General features: G+C 27.0%; 1 protein-coding gene across 4 annotated transcripts; it reads right to left on the bottom strand.

Annotated features, from left to right (window-relative positions):
* Positions 1–1800: 1800 nt before the first annotated feature.
* LOC107453425 (serine/threonine-protein kinase Nek4) lies at positions 1801–17229 on the bottom strand. 4 transcript variants are annotated; one of them, XM_016070257.3, is made up of 7 exons: positions 17021–17229; positions 13996–14262; positions 12511–12705; positions 9937–10044; positions 8465–8622; positions 5566–6418; positions 1801–3393 (listed from the first exon to the last, which is right to left on the bottom strand). In XM_016070257.3, the coding sequence occupies exons 1-7, from the start codon at positions 17105–17107 to the stop codon at positions 3358–3360; spliced, it is 1704 nt and encodes a 567-aa protein (XP_015925743.2). In that variant the 5' UTR covers positions 17108–17229; the 3' UTR covers positions 1801–3357. The 4 variants fall into 4 exon arrangements, with proteins under 4 accessions (XP_015925743.2, XP_071035565.1, XP_042896512.1 ...); XM_071179464.1 differs by having other exon boundaries at positions 5566–6415; XM_043040578.2 differs by lacking the exon at positions 17021–17229 and adding an exon at positions 16760–17010 and having other exon boundaries at positions 5566–6415.
* Positions 17230–17552: the final 323 nt, after the last annotated feature.

Here is a 17552-nt window from a genome sequence, read left to right as displayed (position 1 = left end):
ATATGAAACATTTTTCTTACCAGAGACATTATAGCTAATTAAAAGGAAATCTACTACACAAACTAATTCAATAGAACTTTAAAAATAAATAATATTTGTACACATAGAGTGTAATAATATTTATAGTAAATTAACATTTCAATATCTTTTAAAATTTTAAAAACACCTACAAAGCATGGCAGGTATATTTTTGAAGTATTAATTAATCTATTATATAAATATAACAGATTAAATTATTCTAAAGCAGTTAAATGTTGTCAAATACTTTGAATATTTTTTTTCAGTTTTGCTTAAGAATTACACAAGCATTGAAATATCTGTTACATTGATTAACCCCTTGCATTATTTTCACGAGTCTGACTCGTGATGAAAATTTTAGGCCAAACTTAAATACCACGAGTCAGGCTCGTTTAATTTCATGTCAAACGTGAATGTCATTAGTCTGGCTCGTAATCGACATTTCGGGCCAAATATGAATATCACGAGCCATACTTGTCTTAAGCTCAGGCTAAACAAGAACTTCTGAATGGGCTCTTATTTCTTTATATGAATATGTATTTTATATCTTGTCTCCTAATGTAGTTTATGTGCTACTTAGGATACATTGTTGTAGTCCAGATAATATTTGAAAACTATCTAAGTAAACATAAGCATTTCACGAGACCCAAAAAGCTTCAGCTCTTACTATTCAATTACATGAGATGCTCACGTTTCGTACAGTCTTCTTCATAAAAACAGGGGTGATTGTGCTCCGGATTTCCGGAATTTTCGCTAACAGCATACTTGCCAACTTTCACTCTTTCCGAGAATGGATTTTCAGAGTGGTTGTAAAACAATCAACGAAAAACAATCTGACTCAAAAATATATTTATGTTTTGATCCCGTTGAAATTCGCTTGCGCATNTCACGTTTCATACAGTCTTCTTCACAAAAAGTAATATTCTTAATCATTTTTTATTTTGTCAAACCCTCCAGCATGTATAAAAAAAGAAGCAAAATTAATAAAAAAGGAAGTGGTTTGCGTGGAAGTAAGAGTAGTGGAAAGGCTTCCAATATAAATATTTCAAGCAATTGATGGATATTGAAATACTTTTTAAAGGTTTTTGATTCAAATTCATTTGAAATTCACAAGAGCACCATCACGTGAAGCAAACACAGGTGCAGCTATCTTGCACTTAGTCGCAAAATATCGTATTTAAAGTTCCAACACTCTGGATCTGCCGCTTAGGCTCTTTTCGCGAACATTCAGGTGCGTAAGTTAGGCAAGGCCTGTTCTGAATTTCAGCTAGTACAAGGGGTTAATACTCTATAAATGTTTTAAATGATTTGGTAAAAAAATATTAAATTAAAATATAGTTCAAATTTATAAACATGGGATCCTTAACAATAACAATATAGCTTAAAGATTCACAATTATGAAAGAAATAATTATATTAAGCATATATTATCACAGTGAAAAAGAATAGAGGTTTAAATATAAAAATATCTAATAACTAGGCAGATAATTTTCTAAATAAAGATTTTACATGGCAAATTCTATTAGATTTACTATTTTCTTATTTGTATAAAAAACATGCTTGATAATACATAAATACTGTGAAAATTTAATCAGGCACTTATTTATTCAAACTAACAAGCAACTAAACATATGTAGGGCATTACTTTTTTTAATTGAAAAGTTAGAGTATACTTGAAATGCAAAGTGTAATATCTGTGATGAATAAAAATTTATACTTCAGAAAAGGAAATTTTTTTTTTATAAAAACGTGTTCATAATTATTAAAATATAAAATTACAAAATTTTATCCCATTTATTTATATTTTGTTTGGCGACAGTAAATAAAAATGCTATGCCAATAATTTGGTGGCTTTAATCCATCAAAGATAAAGTTGATTCATATTAGTGAATTGGTTGCATTGGAAATTTTTAATTATCTGAATGTTTCATTATTATATCAGCAGTTACATTAATGAATTAACTCTCAAATTTATTAAATTTAAAAAGGAAGAGATAAACTGTAATTTTTAAAAATGTTTATGAAAATAATTTTAAGCCTGCTTTTTTGTTCAATTTTTGAAGAGTAACTATAACAAAAGCTGATTTTTTTTATTGTAAAGTTAAAGTAAGATTTCATTTTGTACAATAATGAAATGTGCTATTTATTATTTAAACTATTTTTAAGCATGTTAATTATATAAACTATTTATTTAAAATAATTCACGGAAACAAACTTTTTAAGCATGTTAGAACTAATAAAAAGTAATAAGTTTTCATGATCAATTATATAATTTTAAATCTATCGAGTTTTTTTAATTTGAGAAAAATTTCTACTTTTCCTTAAAATGTTTGAAAGAATATTCTGGAATATAATAATAATTGATTATCAATAATTGAAAATTTCTATTGATGCTGATTTCTTTTTATTAATAATTATTTTTTAAAAAAAATCATTGATTTTATTAACATATCGACATTGACTTAAAATTAAGGAGGGGAAAAGTAACATTTTTTAGCTGCATGTTAAAAGTTTTTTGGGACTTCCAAGAAAAGTAAAATTTAAAAAAAAAAAATAAAGATAAATTTCATTCAATGCTAATAAAAATGAAGAACACGAGAAGAATAGTTTCTATTCATAAAGTCAAAATTGATTCAAATAAAAAATTTTGCGTGCAGAAAAGAAGGGTTTTTATGCTGTAAGACCCTTCTTCACTGTGTAATAACTCTCGGAAAGAATCGATTTTACACGTTATTGATTTGTCAAAAATTAGTAATCCTCAAAATGCAACAGATGGCGATCCACTGGTCATTTTTGCTAAAACTGGACACAAACCATTCTTCCCCCTTGGTCTTCAAATAGTACAGAATTTTAAAAGGCAAACTATTCAAATCTAAAAATCTTTAGTTAAAAAAAAAAAAGCATTTAAATTCAAATCTTGTAAGGAAAGATAGACAGGAAACAATGTAATAAGTTCAAATTAAAATAATTAAGACATGCTTAGTGTTTCAATATTACAAACATTCATCATAAGTGTGAGCACACGGGAAACACACAAATATAAAAAAATAAGGTACACAAGTGTTACAATTCCATAAATATTGTCAAAACAGATAATTTCCCTGTCTTTGCACTTATCAGGATAATTTATGGTCACTGAGATAGCTGTATGCCTTAATGGCTTTAACTTGAGCTCATTTCACGGTTCCTAAAATTACTTCTAGAAGTACTTCTAAAGATATAGAAACTTCCTCTCTTTAATTTGAATTAATATCTGAGGTTCATAATAAATATTTTCTTGCATCTTGGGTTTAATATTCAGTTTAAGCACAACATAAGGCTGAGTTGATATGGATAAAAATTATTTGACATTTTTTTCCGGAATTGCAACTTCTTTCTGAAAAATAAAGAAAAAAACTATAATTGAAAATGAAAAAACACTTAATTTATAGAAAATTTTATAACATAATGATTTTTTTTTTGGTCATTATTCAAGGTAAAATCAAAATGGGCACAGCAGGTTAGGGGGTGGATCCTAGAATAGCCCACCTCTTGGTGACTTTTTTAAATCTCGCTAGGTTTCCGGAAGATATTTCGGGGAAGTTATTTTGAATGTCCAATCACACCACCAAAATTCTTAAACCTGATTGGTTATTTGATATGTATGCCTCAAGAAAGTGGGATTTCATAAGAAACGAGCTAAAAAGGTTAATTTTTTCGCTATTTATGCTTCTGATCTCTTGTTGTTAGAATCATCATTATTATTTCATTTTTGAACCATTATTTCATTTATTACTGTTATTATTTCATTTTTTTGTGAGGTACCAGTTGAAAATAACGAGCGAATAATTTAAATTGTTTCTTTTTAATAATCAAAAAGCAATGTTGATCCCAGTAATGATTGCTAACTTGGCGAGATTTCACAAAGTCGCCAATAGGTGGACTTTTCTAGGATTTTACCCAGGTTAGGCCTTTTAGAGCAAAAAAATGGTTAAAATTATTTTTTAAAGAAAGTAAATAGTTTTAGAAAGCTATTGCTTTAAAAAACTGTTTAAAATTTTAATACCTTGGAAGATATTAAAATTATAATAACTTTGAAAAGCGTGAAATCGTAAGTTTTGATGTTGCTAATTCTACACGGTCTAGCACATGCAATATCTAGTTTAAAAAAAAAAGACCTTTCTGTCAAATTCAAAGATCATAAATCTTAAATGGCCACTAAAAATTTAAGAGGTGGCACAGTAAAAATGCAGTTTTAAATTGCATATCACCATCTGATTCTTCAGCAGTTGTATATAAGTGATAATATAGTCTCAAATTCTTTAATTTTCTCATACTATTTAAATTATTTTAATATTTTTTGTCTGAATAGAAAATTAAGACTTTCTTGACTCCAATAGCTATCTATTTGTTTAGTAAAAAGTATAGGAGTAGATTTTTGAAACATACATAATGGGCATATAGAAAATTTGCAACGTTCCTATTCTGAAATTTGATTTGTTTCACTAAAGGGGTTGTTTTTTGTAATGTTTTTCTAATACATGGGCTTGAAGCCTGGAATTACTCTCTGTTTATTAGTTTAACATATATTCAATTCAATATTTTAAAATGGAAGTGTTATAAATTATATGAGCATATAACAAGGGAGAAAGTTTACAATTTACCAATACTTTACTGAAAGAGGAAACAATAATATGAACTGTGCTCACCTATCAACACTAAAATACTTTTCAGAAAAGATCCCTGAATTAAGAAAATTTATTGAAAATGCAAATTATTGATAATTATAGGAGAACTTAATTTTTGAAAAAATAAAATAAATTCTTGCATAAGAAAAAAGGAATAACATCTCTTAAGCACTGGGTTGGGGATCTTGGTTTAACTAACCAATCAGAAACAGGGTGTGTAGCCAAATCTTTCAACAAAAAATAAGTACGTTTTAAGCACTTAAAAAATATTTTTAAGTACTTATATACATTAACGAAATGCAAAATAATTTTCAAAGACTTTACATGATCATGAAAATAACTAGTATCTGACAAAGAATTATTTTCTTGATTATATTAGCCACGATAAAAAGATTGAGATTTTTCGGTTCAATTTCAGAGGGTGGAAAATGAAGTCTGAAATTGAGAATATCTTGCAAAATGCAGCAGAGTTGCACATGATAGTGCAAGAATAATTCCCATTGAATCCAGCTCAGTATATCCACATACCGGCCCACAAGCATTTCATCAAACATGCAAAATGATTGGCACTTTCATACACTACAGAAAAACGGTAAGCCAAAATGCATTGTGCTAGAATGATTTGTGAAAACGTTGAATAGAACAATGTGAAAACTACGCTTTTGCATAATACACTCTGAAAATCAACATGGTAAAGAAGAAAAAAAATTCTAATTTTTGAAAAGGGAAAATCAAGCACTTTTTAAAAACATCCAATAAAAAAAACCCATTTAAGGGCTTTTAAAAATCGAAAATAAGCACCTTTAAAAAACGCTACACACCCTGAGAAAGGTAAAAGAGCATTATTTCATACAAATTTTTAATGATATTAAAATATATACCTGTTTGACTTTGGTACTTTCCATAATATTTCTCAACAAAAACTTATCTACAATAGATTCTTCTAAGTTTGGAAGACTGCTCAAGGTTTCACTATTCTGGCTACTAGAATCACTTGAAATATACAATGGAGGCAGATTAATGTCAGACAATTTTGTTACATTATTCCTATCAGAAGTATTTTCTTTTATTTGAGGCAAGTATGATCCATCTACCGCAGTAAAAGTTTCAATAGCACTTGTGGCTGGCCTCCTGGAAACCTCATAGTCTAATTTTTGAGAGGTTGAAAATAAGTTCTCTGCTGACTTCGGTGGATTCTCCCCATAATTAAATTTACCTTTAAGTAATGGCTTGTCACTGGAACAATCCATACTATTAAATCTCGAAATATTTAACGAGTTTGTCAGAGAGTTTAAGAAATGATACGAGTTTTCACTTTTATTTTTCTGTAACTGTAATTGAAGTCTTTTTTCGAACTGTAAGACATTAGTTATGGTGCTGCTATTTACTTTGGATGTGCAAGGCTTTTCTATACAATAATTAAACACAGAAGTTTCTGAAACTTTTCCAGATGTACACGGTCCTTCCTCTGCTCTGTAGTAAAGGGAAGGTGGCGTGACTTGAGTTTCGTGCTGAGCCCATGGCGAATCTTTACTAAGGGCTTGTTGTTGACTATTGTCGTTACCATCACCATTTCCATTTACATCTGGCACGGTTTTAAACAAGCTTTCACTGATTTTGCTGAATCCAGAGAATTTTGATTCTTCACTAGAGCATGTAGTAGAACTTGTATCAGAATTTACTCCTGAACTGGTAGTACGTTTTCTTCTACATCTACAGTCATGTGATGAACTGCTAAAAGGTTATTAATAAAAATTATTTTTTCGAAATAAAAATAACCTCATGGTTTCTGTAAAATGCAAGAAATATTCTGCTCATCTGAGCAGTTTTGAACATGTTAATATATAGTAATTTGGGTATCTTAGTAAGAATTTAATTTGTTAATATTATTCTTACTTTTAAATTTTATTTACATTTATGCCTAGAGCATAAATGTAAATTTTGTGATCTAGGCTAATTTTACAGATAAATTGTTAAGTTAACCATGCAAGATTAACTTCGTTTTCACATAATACAAAAAATATTATTCTGCTTAAAATATATATTATAGAAATGTTATGTATATGTTTCACAAAACTGATAAGAACATGAATCTTTCTAATTAATTTCCAACATGAAATTTACTTACTAACATTAATTACATTTATACATAGAGTATAAATGTAAATTGTGTGATATAGGCTAATTTTACAAATAAATTGTAAAGTTAACCTTGCAAATTAACTTAGTTTTCATGTAATACAAATATGCATATATTTTACATAACTCATTTAAATTTAAAGACTTTAAATTATTTGCATTTTTAAAAAAAAAAATTTTCGCACATTTAAATTAACATAGAGTACAATTCCAATTCTGTAAACCTTGCAGCAATGAAAACATTATTTATTAATAGTTTTAAAAATTACAACTATAACTATAAAGAGATATTAGAGTTTATCTAAGAAAATTATTTTATGAGTTGTGATGGTTAAGAGTTCATTTAGTTATATTCTATATATGACAATATTTTTTCCTGGAATGAAAATGTCAACACTGTTATAAGAAAAGAGTTTGTTATAAAATATAAATACTTTGGATAGATGAACTTTTTTGAAATGCGAGTAACTTTATTTGTAGAAATAAGTCTCACTACTTATAAGTATGGCAAAAATATATTGAAATAGCAACTGTAAAGGTAAAGAATAAAATTATAAGGAAACAATTAAGTTAGCTTACTTAATATATAAAACAAAAACAGAGTGAATAAGGTTTAATTTTAAAAACAAGTTAAAAAAATTATGATTTTCAAGAGTTTATATTTTTAAATTCACTAAATTAGTATCCAGATTTTAGTTTATATAACATAAACATTTGCCAGTTATCTTTTTTAAAATTAATTTCAAAAAAATAAGTTTATTTGTAAAACTACCAAGGGTTAAACATGAGTAAAGAAAGAAAAAAAAGAGATATGCTTTTATTGATGCATAAATAAATTTTTAAAAAAGAAGTTTATTAATAGTTCTAAAAGGAAACAATTTTTTTCTCATGTATATCGGTCATTCTAAGTAAATTCAACTAGGAATCTATTTTAAAATAAAGAACAGCAGAACTGATTAAAATTACTGGGTTAAAACATTTAAAAATATGTCAGCTAACTTTTAAAAAGGAAATTTTAATTCTACTAAATATTAAACTATTCTTTTCATATATTTTGTAGAAATAATGTATTTTCATTCACACATCATCATCAATCGCTGGTCAGAACTATAGCTATTACATCATAAATAAATGGAATTTGAATAGGAACATTTTAAGAATGTTGGACATTTATTTACTTAATAGCAATAAAAAAAACTTGATCAAAATATAATACAACAACAACTATTAAAGAACTTTCGAAAAAACTATGCATTTACAAAATATAATTTAATGGAGTTAAGTTTTTTTTTTTGTTGGATGCATTATAAAGGGATTAGAATAACATAAAATAATACCATCATACAAACTTGACTTATTTTAGAGATCAACATACAAGATAGACTGATGGGTGGTGATATTACAAGTTTTGTTCCTTTTATTATATGAGATAAATTTGGTTCTCGTTAATAGTGGTCAAATTAGACAAGATGGTCAACTGACAAGTGTGGTCATCTTGACAGGTTTCACGATACTGATATATTTGCAAAGCAATGAATAAAAACAGCAAAAATAATACATTAACAATTTCTAACAGTACAATAACAGAATAAAAACAGTACATTGTAAAAACAATAATGGTATGTATATAAAATTTAATACCTATCAGAAGAATCTTTGAGGAAAAGTAAGATGTGCTTGCGAATATAATCATTCAACAATAGTGTGGTGGCACTTGGACGTTTATCTGGTTCTACATTAAGCATCGAGGATATAAGGCAAAATAGTTCTGATGAATAATTTTCAGCTATTGAAGATATCTATAAAATGAATAGAAATATCAACAGGTATGATGTTATAATGATAACTATTAGAAAGAAAGGATTACAAACAAAAATTCTATGTCTGTAAAGTTATTATACATAAAAATTGCCATAACAAAGGAAAATATCAAAAATTTTGATAATTAAAATAAATGTTCTAAAGCATTCTGAAGAATAAATGCTTACTTGTAAGAAAAATTAAACAAAAAATATTAAATTAGAATAATATTAATTTATCATAAGTAGGTATCAAACATAAGTTCTACTATAATCAAATTTTAAAACAATTTTTAGTATTCCAAATTTACCTCACATTTTATGACTAAAATACAACGATAAAACTTTACTCATTAAACCTTTTTCTAAAAACACTTGTAGCAGAAATCAAATTCTATAAATGTGTATTCCTTTTTAATTTGCTTTAACATTGATACAAAAATTCAAGACCATAATAGCTTTATCATAATTAGTAACATTCTTTAAGGTTTATTTTCTACCAAATAATTTTCAATGCAACAATCTTTTTTCACAGTAATTAGCTTGGTTTTTATAAATAGCCAAATAATGAATCTCTGTGCTGAGTGGTAACTGCTTTCTCTACACTCTTTAATAAAATGTTCATCTTATATGTCCTTCAGATCCTGTTTCTTGTTATCAAAATTCAATCATTCAATCTTGTAATCAAAAAATTATATGAATTATAATAATATCTTTTAGAACATAAATAAATATGAAATTATTTATTAAGGTTCAAAGGTAGGTACTTTATTTATGTCGCACTAGAGCCGCACAATGGGCTGTTGGCGACGGTTTGGGAAACATCCCGGAGGATGATCCCTAGACATGCCATCGCAATTTTGATGCCCTGCAGAAGGGATGACTCCCCTGCTCTGGTAGCCTGGTGACCGGAGCGCAAAGTAGAGCACTTTACGGTAGAATAGTTTAAGCAGGACTGATACCGCATATCCTCAGTCCCTATGCAGGTTGATCAAAGTGGTCACCCACCCGCTTATTGACCGCAGCCAGTGGTGATTGACTTCAGTGTTCTACTGGGAAAGGTGTCTTTTTGATCAGTCCACTGCGGGACTATTTATGTTAAAAAAGAAGCAAATAAATCTGTAACATACTTTAGAAGTTCTCTCATGGTAACATATTGTGTTAACTAAGACTTACATAGATGTTTCCATAAAATGAAAATAATTTAATTCAAAGATGTGCTCTAGTATCTCAAATCAACATTAAATGAATAATTTACAACAAGAAAAATGCAGAAAAAATTTTCTTGCTTTCAAAAAAAGAAATAAATTTTACTTTTGTATTTATAATTTGGTGCATCGACGAAGAAATGTCTTGCATAGTAAAAGCATAGTTCAGGGTAGCCAATTCATATCCACAGCAGCCTAGAGACCAGACATCTGACTGTAATAACATTTATGTGAAAATAATTAATTTCATTATCAAAATAAAATTTTAGACACAATAATTTTAATATCTGACAATTTAATTTTCATTAAAAGCTTATACAATTATTGTAACACAAATTATAAGACTTAAGGAAAAAAGATAGGAGAAACACAGCCATCATGGAAGATGAAAAAATATATTTTAAATGTTTATTACAGGTATATTTCCCGAAATGACCAAAAAATCCATGTGCATTCAGTAATAAAACCTAAAAACTAACTTAAAGTAGTAAAAAAACTACACATAACTTTTAATACCTAAAATTTATGAAATCCCAAAACAATGTCTTGCAACCTGACGTATCTATTTGCTTTTTATAAAAGTATTTCCTCTTAATATATTTTGAAATTAATAAAAAATTTATTCAATGGAAATGAATTTTACTTTTGCAAATATAGGCTACAGATAAAAGAAAACAAAAGTGAAATTATTTGACAAAAACTTGTAATCTTCAATGGCAGCAAATAAATTCAAGATAAAAAAAAAATGTCTACAAGATAAATCAACAGTTTGCCTTGGTGTTATTTGAGAGTACACAGTAATGATTTATTAAAAAGCTATTTAATGCAAAGCAAAAAAAAACATTTATAATCTTTATATTCTTTTTTCTTCTTTAAAACCATATTAATAATTGTTACCAAATACAAATGAAAACAAATTGCAACAATTTAACTTAATAAGCCATAATAAACAATTGGTTAATGCTAACAAGATCACAAATAAAATAAAACAATAAAAATAGTTACAAAAATAGACACATTTAGTCAAATAAAATGTTATGTTTAGTTAAATAACACATTATGTAAGAATGTACTTTCCTCTTTTCAATTGCATTTTTTGAAACTTATACATTAAAAATAATAAGCTAAAACATTATATAAGAAAGTTAAAAAAATTACCATACATTCTTAAAAAATATATACTCTTCAACATAACTTCGATTTTTCAACTTTAATGACAGACAAATGAAGTCCCATTTGCAATTTCATAGACTCGATGCTATTTAAACATCCATTATAACAACTGAACTATATCATTCATTGCAATATAGTGATCAGAATTATTTTTTAAACTTCTAGTTTCTGGAAATCACTTTCAAACCAGGTGTTAAAAATTTTTGCACTATCAAAACAAATATTTTTTCATTGACAATGAGTAAATTCTTAGCAAGTCTCGAAAAAATTATTCAAATTAGCTACTATTCCTCTTTAATCCTCATTTATTCCTCAGTAAATGTGAAACATCTTGAATTCCCTATAAATGAAGAAATAGTGAAAGGACCATACATTCTTATTCTAAGTAGTCTCAAGTGTAATCTATGGACAAAAAAAAAAATTTAATATGGACCACTTTTCATCACTGACAATTAGAAGTGCGTATTTCATCTTCATGTAAAAATCGGAGTCTTCTTTTGCACTGATAACTTTTGATTGAACCCCATGAAACGAAATTTACAATCATATTTTTCTTTTTTGAAAATTTTATTCACTCTATTCATTGAAATATGTGATCTCTTTTAAAGTTATGGTGTTTACATTTTTCTTAATTTATTTTTTTTATTAGACTTTGCAGATCTCTGAAAGCAAGTTATTTAACAAAAAAGACAGCTGTTTACCAATACAAACTTACATGTTCAAAACAGAAAATAAAAATACAGGAGGAAATGGACTATGAGTAACGAATTGTATACTATAATTAAAATTCATGAACTAAACACTAAGGACAAGGTGTTTTAATTTCACACCCATTCCTTTGATGCATAATAAAAAAGATTCTAAGGCATAATAATAAAAGATGTCATTAAAAAATTTTTATTTTTAGTTTTAAACTTTTACTATATTGCATCTTTAGTTGCAGCAAATAGCATGTTATAAGTTGAAAAACTACTGTAGTTCACTTTAATTTGTCTACTGTTTTTCTTTAATTTTGAGCTCCATATTTTTTTTAAAAATTAAGCATTTTTATCATTTATCATAATTAATTTTACTTAAGTAATTTATGATGCTTAATATATAATTGCTAGCCTGTATCACTATAGAATAAAATAGTGAATAAATGGAAATACATCAACTCCTTCCTCATCAATTAATGGGAAATTCATCAACTTTTCCAATTAACAAATTTCCTTGACATCTGTATTACTTTTTCAAATACTTTCAGAAAAAACTTTCATCAAAATAGCATTTTCAAAAATATCTTGTGAATAATGAAAAATAATCATAACTGAGAATTAAACACATAATTCTGTGTAATATGACAATTTAGCATTAAAAGAAATCCAAATAAAAAAACATAAACATTCATATTAACTTTCCGTCAAAATAAAGTTTGCTTTACAAATCAATGTAATAAAAAATCTATCTGAAATTTATGTATAAAAATTGCTTTCAATTTATTCAAAATTAACAAATGAAAAAGTACCTTTTGGGAGAAAGGCTCCCCAAAAAAAACTTCAGGGCTTGTATACGAAGGTGATGAAAATAAAGATGCTGATGCATTTTCAGTTTTAAATAAACGAGATATTCCAAAATCTCCAACTTTAATTAAATTATGCTTTGATAGGAAAATATTCTGGGTTTTGAGATCTCTGTGAAGAATATTTTGGTCATGAAGATACTGTAAAGGAAAGAATTGAAAGAAGTTAAGATACTTTGTTCAAAGAATTTTCTTGAATTAGTCCAACATCAAATAGTAATAGGTATTATGTTAATAAACATAAAGGTTGCTTTTTAAAAGCTCTTTTGCCACATGAAATAATGTTTTCTTGCAAATAATATGCTATTTTCATAACTGCTTTGATTTTGCTTGATTGATTTGTTCATTTACGTCACACTAGAGCTGCACAATGGGCAATTGGCAATGGTCTGGGAAACATCCCTGAGGAAACAACCCTTTGATTTTGCAACTGCTATTTGTGACTGTTAAGACAAGATAATTCTATCTTCAACCAGCGTTTTATGCTAATTCTGAAAATAACTCAAAACGTCAAAATGAAGAAAAATTATGGTTTTGTGAAAATAGCGTTTTTTTTAATATTTATTAAGTTACTTCAATGCTGTTTTGTCTGGGCTCATAAAAGTTTAAAAAAAAACTGAGAATTATTCTTTGGTTTTGATAATTTTCATCTAAGTGAAAAAAATGTTACCAAATTGGAGATTTTAAAAATATTTTAATAGTTTTTAATATATTTAAGTTCTTTGTCGGTTCTAAAGCTCAGATAATTTTTTACAATAAGATATAGTTTAAAATAAGAGTTTTGCTTCAATTAAAAAGCACTTAATATGTGCTTTTTTTTTTATTTGGTGCTAAAAAGCACTAATTCAGTTTACTCGAATTCTTTTTTCCAAAAATAAAAAACTGCATTTTGAGTATATTTAATTCAAAGCAAAGATATTTCGCAAGGTTAAGCTAGAGATATACTAATAACCTTTAATATAGAGAAATAACACAAATATTAAAAGAAATACTTATAATAGCCAAATTGGAAAGATTTGCAATGCAAACCACCTATGCAAAAATCAATGAATGACATCAATGTTTGTATATTTTTATGTGAATAAACAATGCATTTTTAAAAAACTTTTCTAACATTAAAATTCAGGAAATGTTTTAAATGCATACTTAAAAATAAATTGTGGCTTCCCATTTGGGATCATTTTCATTAGATTGCGCTGCTTAATGGACAAAACTTTAGAAAAAAAGAATAACAGTTATAAACTTACAAAAGTGATAAAAATAGCAGATTAGTAAAAACATTATATATGGTATAGTTAATTGAATGGTATAGTTTAATAAATAATTATGCATTTAAAATACAGGAACTAAAATTTTAATAACACAGTTTAAAAAGCAGTGCATAAAATAGGATAACTTTTTTCCACTATTAAGATTCTTAGTTAAAATTACCTTTAATGCCATACAGATTTGAACAATCCAGTTAATTATTTCATCTTCTTTGAAGAGAATTCCATTTCTATTTTTTATTACATCATGCAGACTTCCTTTTTCACAATAACTCATAACAATGAATAAACTTCCTTTACAGTTAAAAAAGGAATCTAAATATGTAACAATGTTTGGATGTTTAATTGTACATAAAAGCTTTGCTTCTGAATGAGCTGCTCGCTGTTCACGTTTAGTGGAATTGTGGAAATCTATTCGCTTCAGTGCATACTGAAAAAAAAATCCTCTAAATATAATAACAGTAATATTTCACAATGCAAATAATTTTAAAGGTTGATATTTATGTTAAACCAATACTATGATACCCAGATTAAAGAATATAAATACAATCAATACTTTAAAGCTATAGAAATTTTGTGAAAAAACTTCCAGTTTTCACAACCAGATATGAAGAGAACTTTCTAAACTACACAAAACTAGTAATAAGGTTCTTATGGGTTGGCTAGTAAATAAAATAATTACCTCTCCCCCACACTTCAAACCATTTAAAAACAATAATTAATAAGCAATCATATTTATCTATTAGATGGGCACTAAACCGAAAATCATGCACCAGTAGACCCGAAAATTTAAACTTTCAATTAGTAGGCATTGGCTGATAGACTTAAGTAGCTACTTTTTGCAAAAATTTTTTTGCTGGGATTAAATTTGTGGCGTAACTACCACTATAATTCCCCACAAATTATATTTTTTAAAAAAATTCTTGTTAGAAATGATTTATGGCTATAAAAAGTTAATTCAACAATAAAAATAGCATAAAAATGTGACAAAATGAAGTTAAATACAATACTATTTTTTAAAGCAAAATAATTAACATGTGTTACATAACAACTTTAAAATACTGTATTGTTACAGAACTCTTCTTCTACATTAATTTTTTCATCTAAAATAGATGCATTCTGAAAGATGAAAATTTTGAATGGAGACATTGTGAAATTTTAAGGAAAATTCTGTTTTCCAGAGTATTTTTGCATTGATGTACTTTTATCATTAAACGATTTAAAAAAAAAAAAGTAAAAAAGGATGGGACAGGTGACTGGTTGTTTCTTTAATTTAGTTGCAACTCTTTTCGCTGACTTGTCATGTGGCGAGTGGTTATTTTCAGGTCCACAGTACCCAAAATAGTCCCCATGTTTATAAAATAGAAGTCAGTGAGTTAATAATTCAATAAAGTAGTATTGTAATAGATAGTATAAATTGTGTGATAATAAAATGTAATAAAAAATAATAAATTTTTAATAAAATGTAACAGAAAAAAACATTTTTAATAAAATATAACAAAAAAAACTGTAATAGTAACTGTAAAAAACAACTGTAATAAATTTTTAATAAAATGTAATAAAAACACGAAATTCCACAGTCTGTATATCAGAGATAGTAGCAAGGCCGTAACTATGCACCGGGGCATAGTCCTTAGGACCCGACGTTCAAGTGGCTCCCAAATAAAGGAAATATATATTTTTTCAAAATTAGAGTAATTTAAAATCTATTTATTGTAGTTAAATTTTTTGGTTGTTATTAAACATTTTATTAATTTTAAAATCTATTTATTGTAGTTAAATTTTGTTGCTATTAAGCATTTTATTAATTAAGATCATGGCTCTTGCCATTAATTTAAGTAAATTTTTCTTCCCCCCCCCCCTGTATGTATAAATATGTCTAGTTTAAACAAATTAAAAAAATGTTTACATTATTTAATTATTTGTGGTTTTCGATTTCAAAAATTTAAGAGTTATTAAATATGCAATTGTTAAATTTTAAACTTGTAAAACTAATTATTCGCAACGGCTTTGTATTTAATCTGAGCTGTCTTTGTGAAGTACAGGGTTTATTGAAATTTGACGCTCAGCATCCAGGTTAGTTAAATTGAGATATTTTACCTAATGTTACCACAAATTTTTATTACTGTATGTTTAAATTCATGAAGTTAAAACAAAGTTAAATATTTCTAAATCGAAATTATTTTGAAAAAAAGAATATAAATAGCATTGTGTTCAGTGAGTAAAACAAACAAAATGGGATCAACTTGGAAGGTAATTAATTTTGTCTCAAAGTACAGAACATTTTGTCTGCTGTAGTTTTGTTTTTCACAGCAATAGTAGTTAGCCCAAATACAAATCAAAACGAAGATATCCCCATCAATTGTTCCGGGCAAAATTGGTTTTGCATTGACAAATTTAGTAGGCATAATATCGAAATATCTCTAAATCCAATAATTTGAATTAACTATTTCGTTCAATTAATATAGAAAATTAAAAGGCTTCTAATTATGAAACTTGTATTAAAACTGAAGTTTTTTTCCTATGAAAGACATATGCTTATGCACAGGTCCAAAATGCTTTATTTTTATTACATCTCAAAATGGCTAGAAGAAATTTTTAAACAAAACAATTTATAAGTACTCAATCATAAGAAACTAACTTTAAATGAAAAGAAATAGTCTCAATTATTAAAATTTTCAGCCCAAGTCTTGAACATTAGTCAGTACCAATGCTATATTACAGATACAATACCAATGTTCTTACTGCATTTTTTGAAAATTCTAAACATATTGTAAAGTCGTATGCAAACATAAAATACACCAGTGTATAAAAAAGTAGTCGAAGAAATTTTAATTAAATATTCGTACAAATAAAAATATTAAATATGTAAAAATAAAACGGATATAAAAATAAACGAATCTACATTAACAAAATATTCTGCCTACAAAAAGCATTTTATTTCGACTATATGAACAGAAATGATATTGATAAATATTTTGCCAAGAATTAACTAAACAAAAATAATCAAGTGCAAAGATATTTAATACGACAGAAATCTTTAACAGCTCTCTTGATATGTAAACATTTTCTGCATGTAAAGACATTACGTATTTTATCGATCAATTTTAGCCTTCAAGGCCAAATATAAAATTTAATACACTTATCGAAGTAAATAATAACATAATAGCGTAGTCAATGCAGTTTACATTTCTTTTTGTCTTTGCACCCTTAACAAGCCAAACATCACCATATCTACTTTGACCAATTTGTTTGACGAATTGGTACATCTCCATCTGAATACAGTTTTTTCATTGTGATCGTTTGAATTTTTATTAAATTATATATTTTTTAGGAAATCAATGGCAAACAACAGAAAACAAAAACCAAAACAAATCGACCGGTTGTTTACTGATGCTGCCAAACATGATTTTTAATATTTCAATATTATTTGATTATTAGCTGATAATTAGTTTTTAAGATAAATTTCTTGAAACAGTTATGCAATATGCACTACTGCTAGATTTGAATGAAATAAAGAGTCTCAATTTTCCCATAAAACAATTATTTGATAAGGAAAAATTTTGCTGATCAAATATGATACGCTGATTGGTTCACGACTTTTCTACGCTCGCATTGATAGCGTAAATGCGTCGTAAAAAAAGGCCAAATTCCAATGCAGCGCAGGGCAGCTCTGTGCAACACAGATTAAGCGCACATGCATAAACTGGACTTTTCTCA

This window comes from Parasteatoda tepidariorum, chromosome 4, assembly GCF_043381705.1.
Source record: "Parasteatoda tepidariorum isolate YZ-2023 chromosome 4, CAS_Ptep_4.0, whole genome shotgun sequence".
Classification (NCBI taxonomy): domain Eukaryota; kingdom Metazoa; phylum Arthropoda; class Arachnida; order Araneae; family Theridiidae; genus Parasteatoda; species Parasteatoda tepidariorum.
Note: the sequence above shows the minus strand (reverse complement) of the source record. Positions and strands in the feature narration are given on the sequence as shown.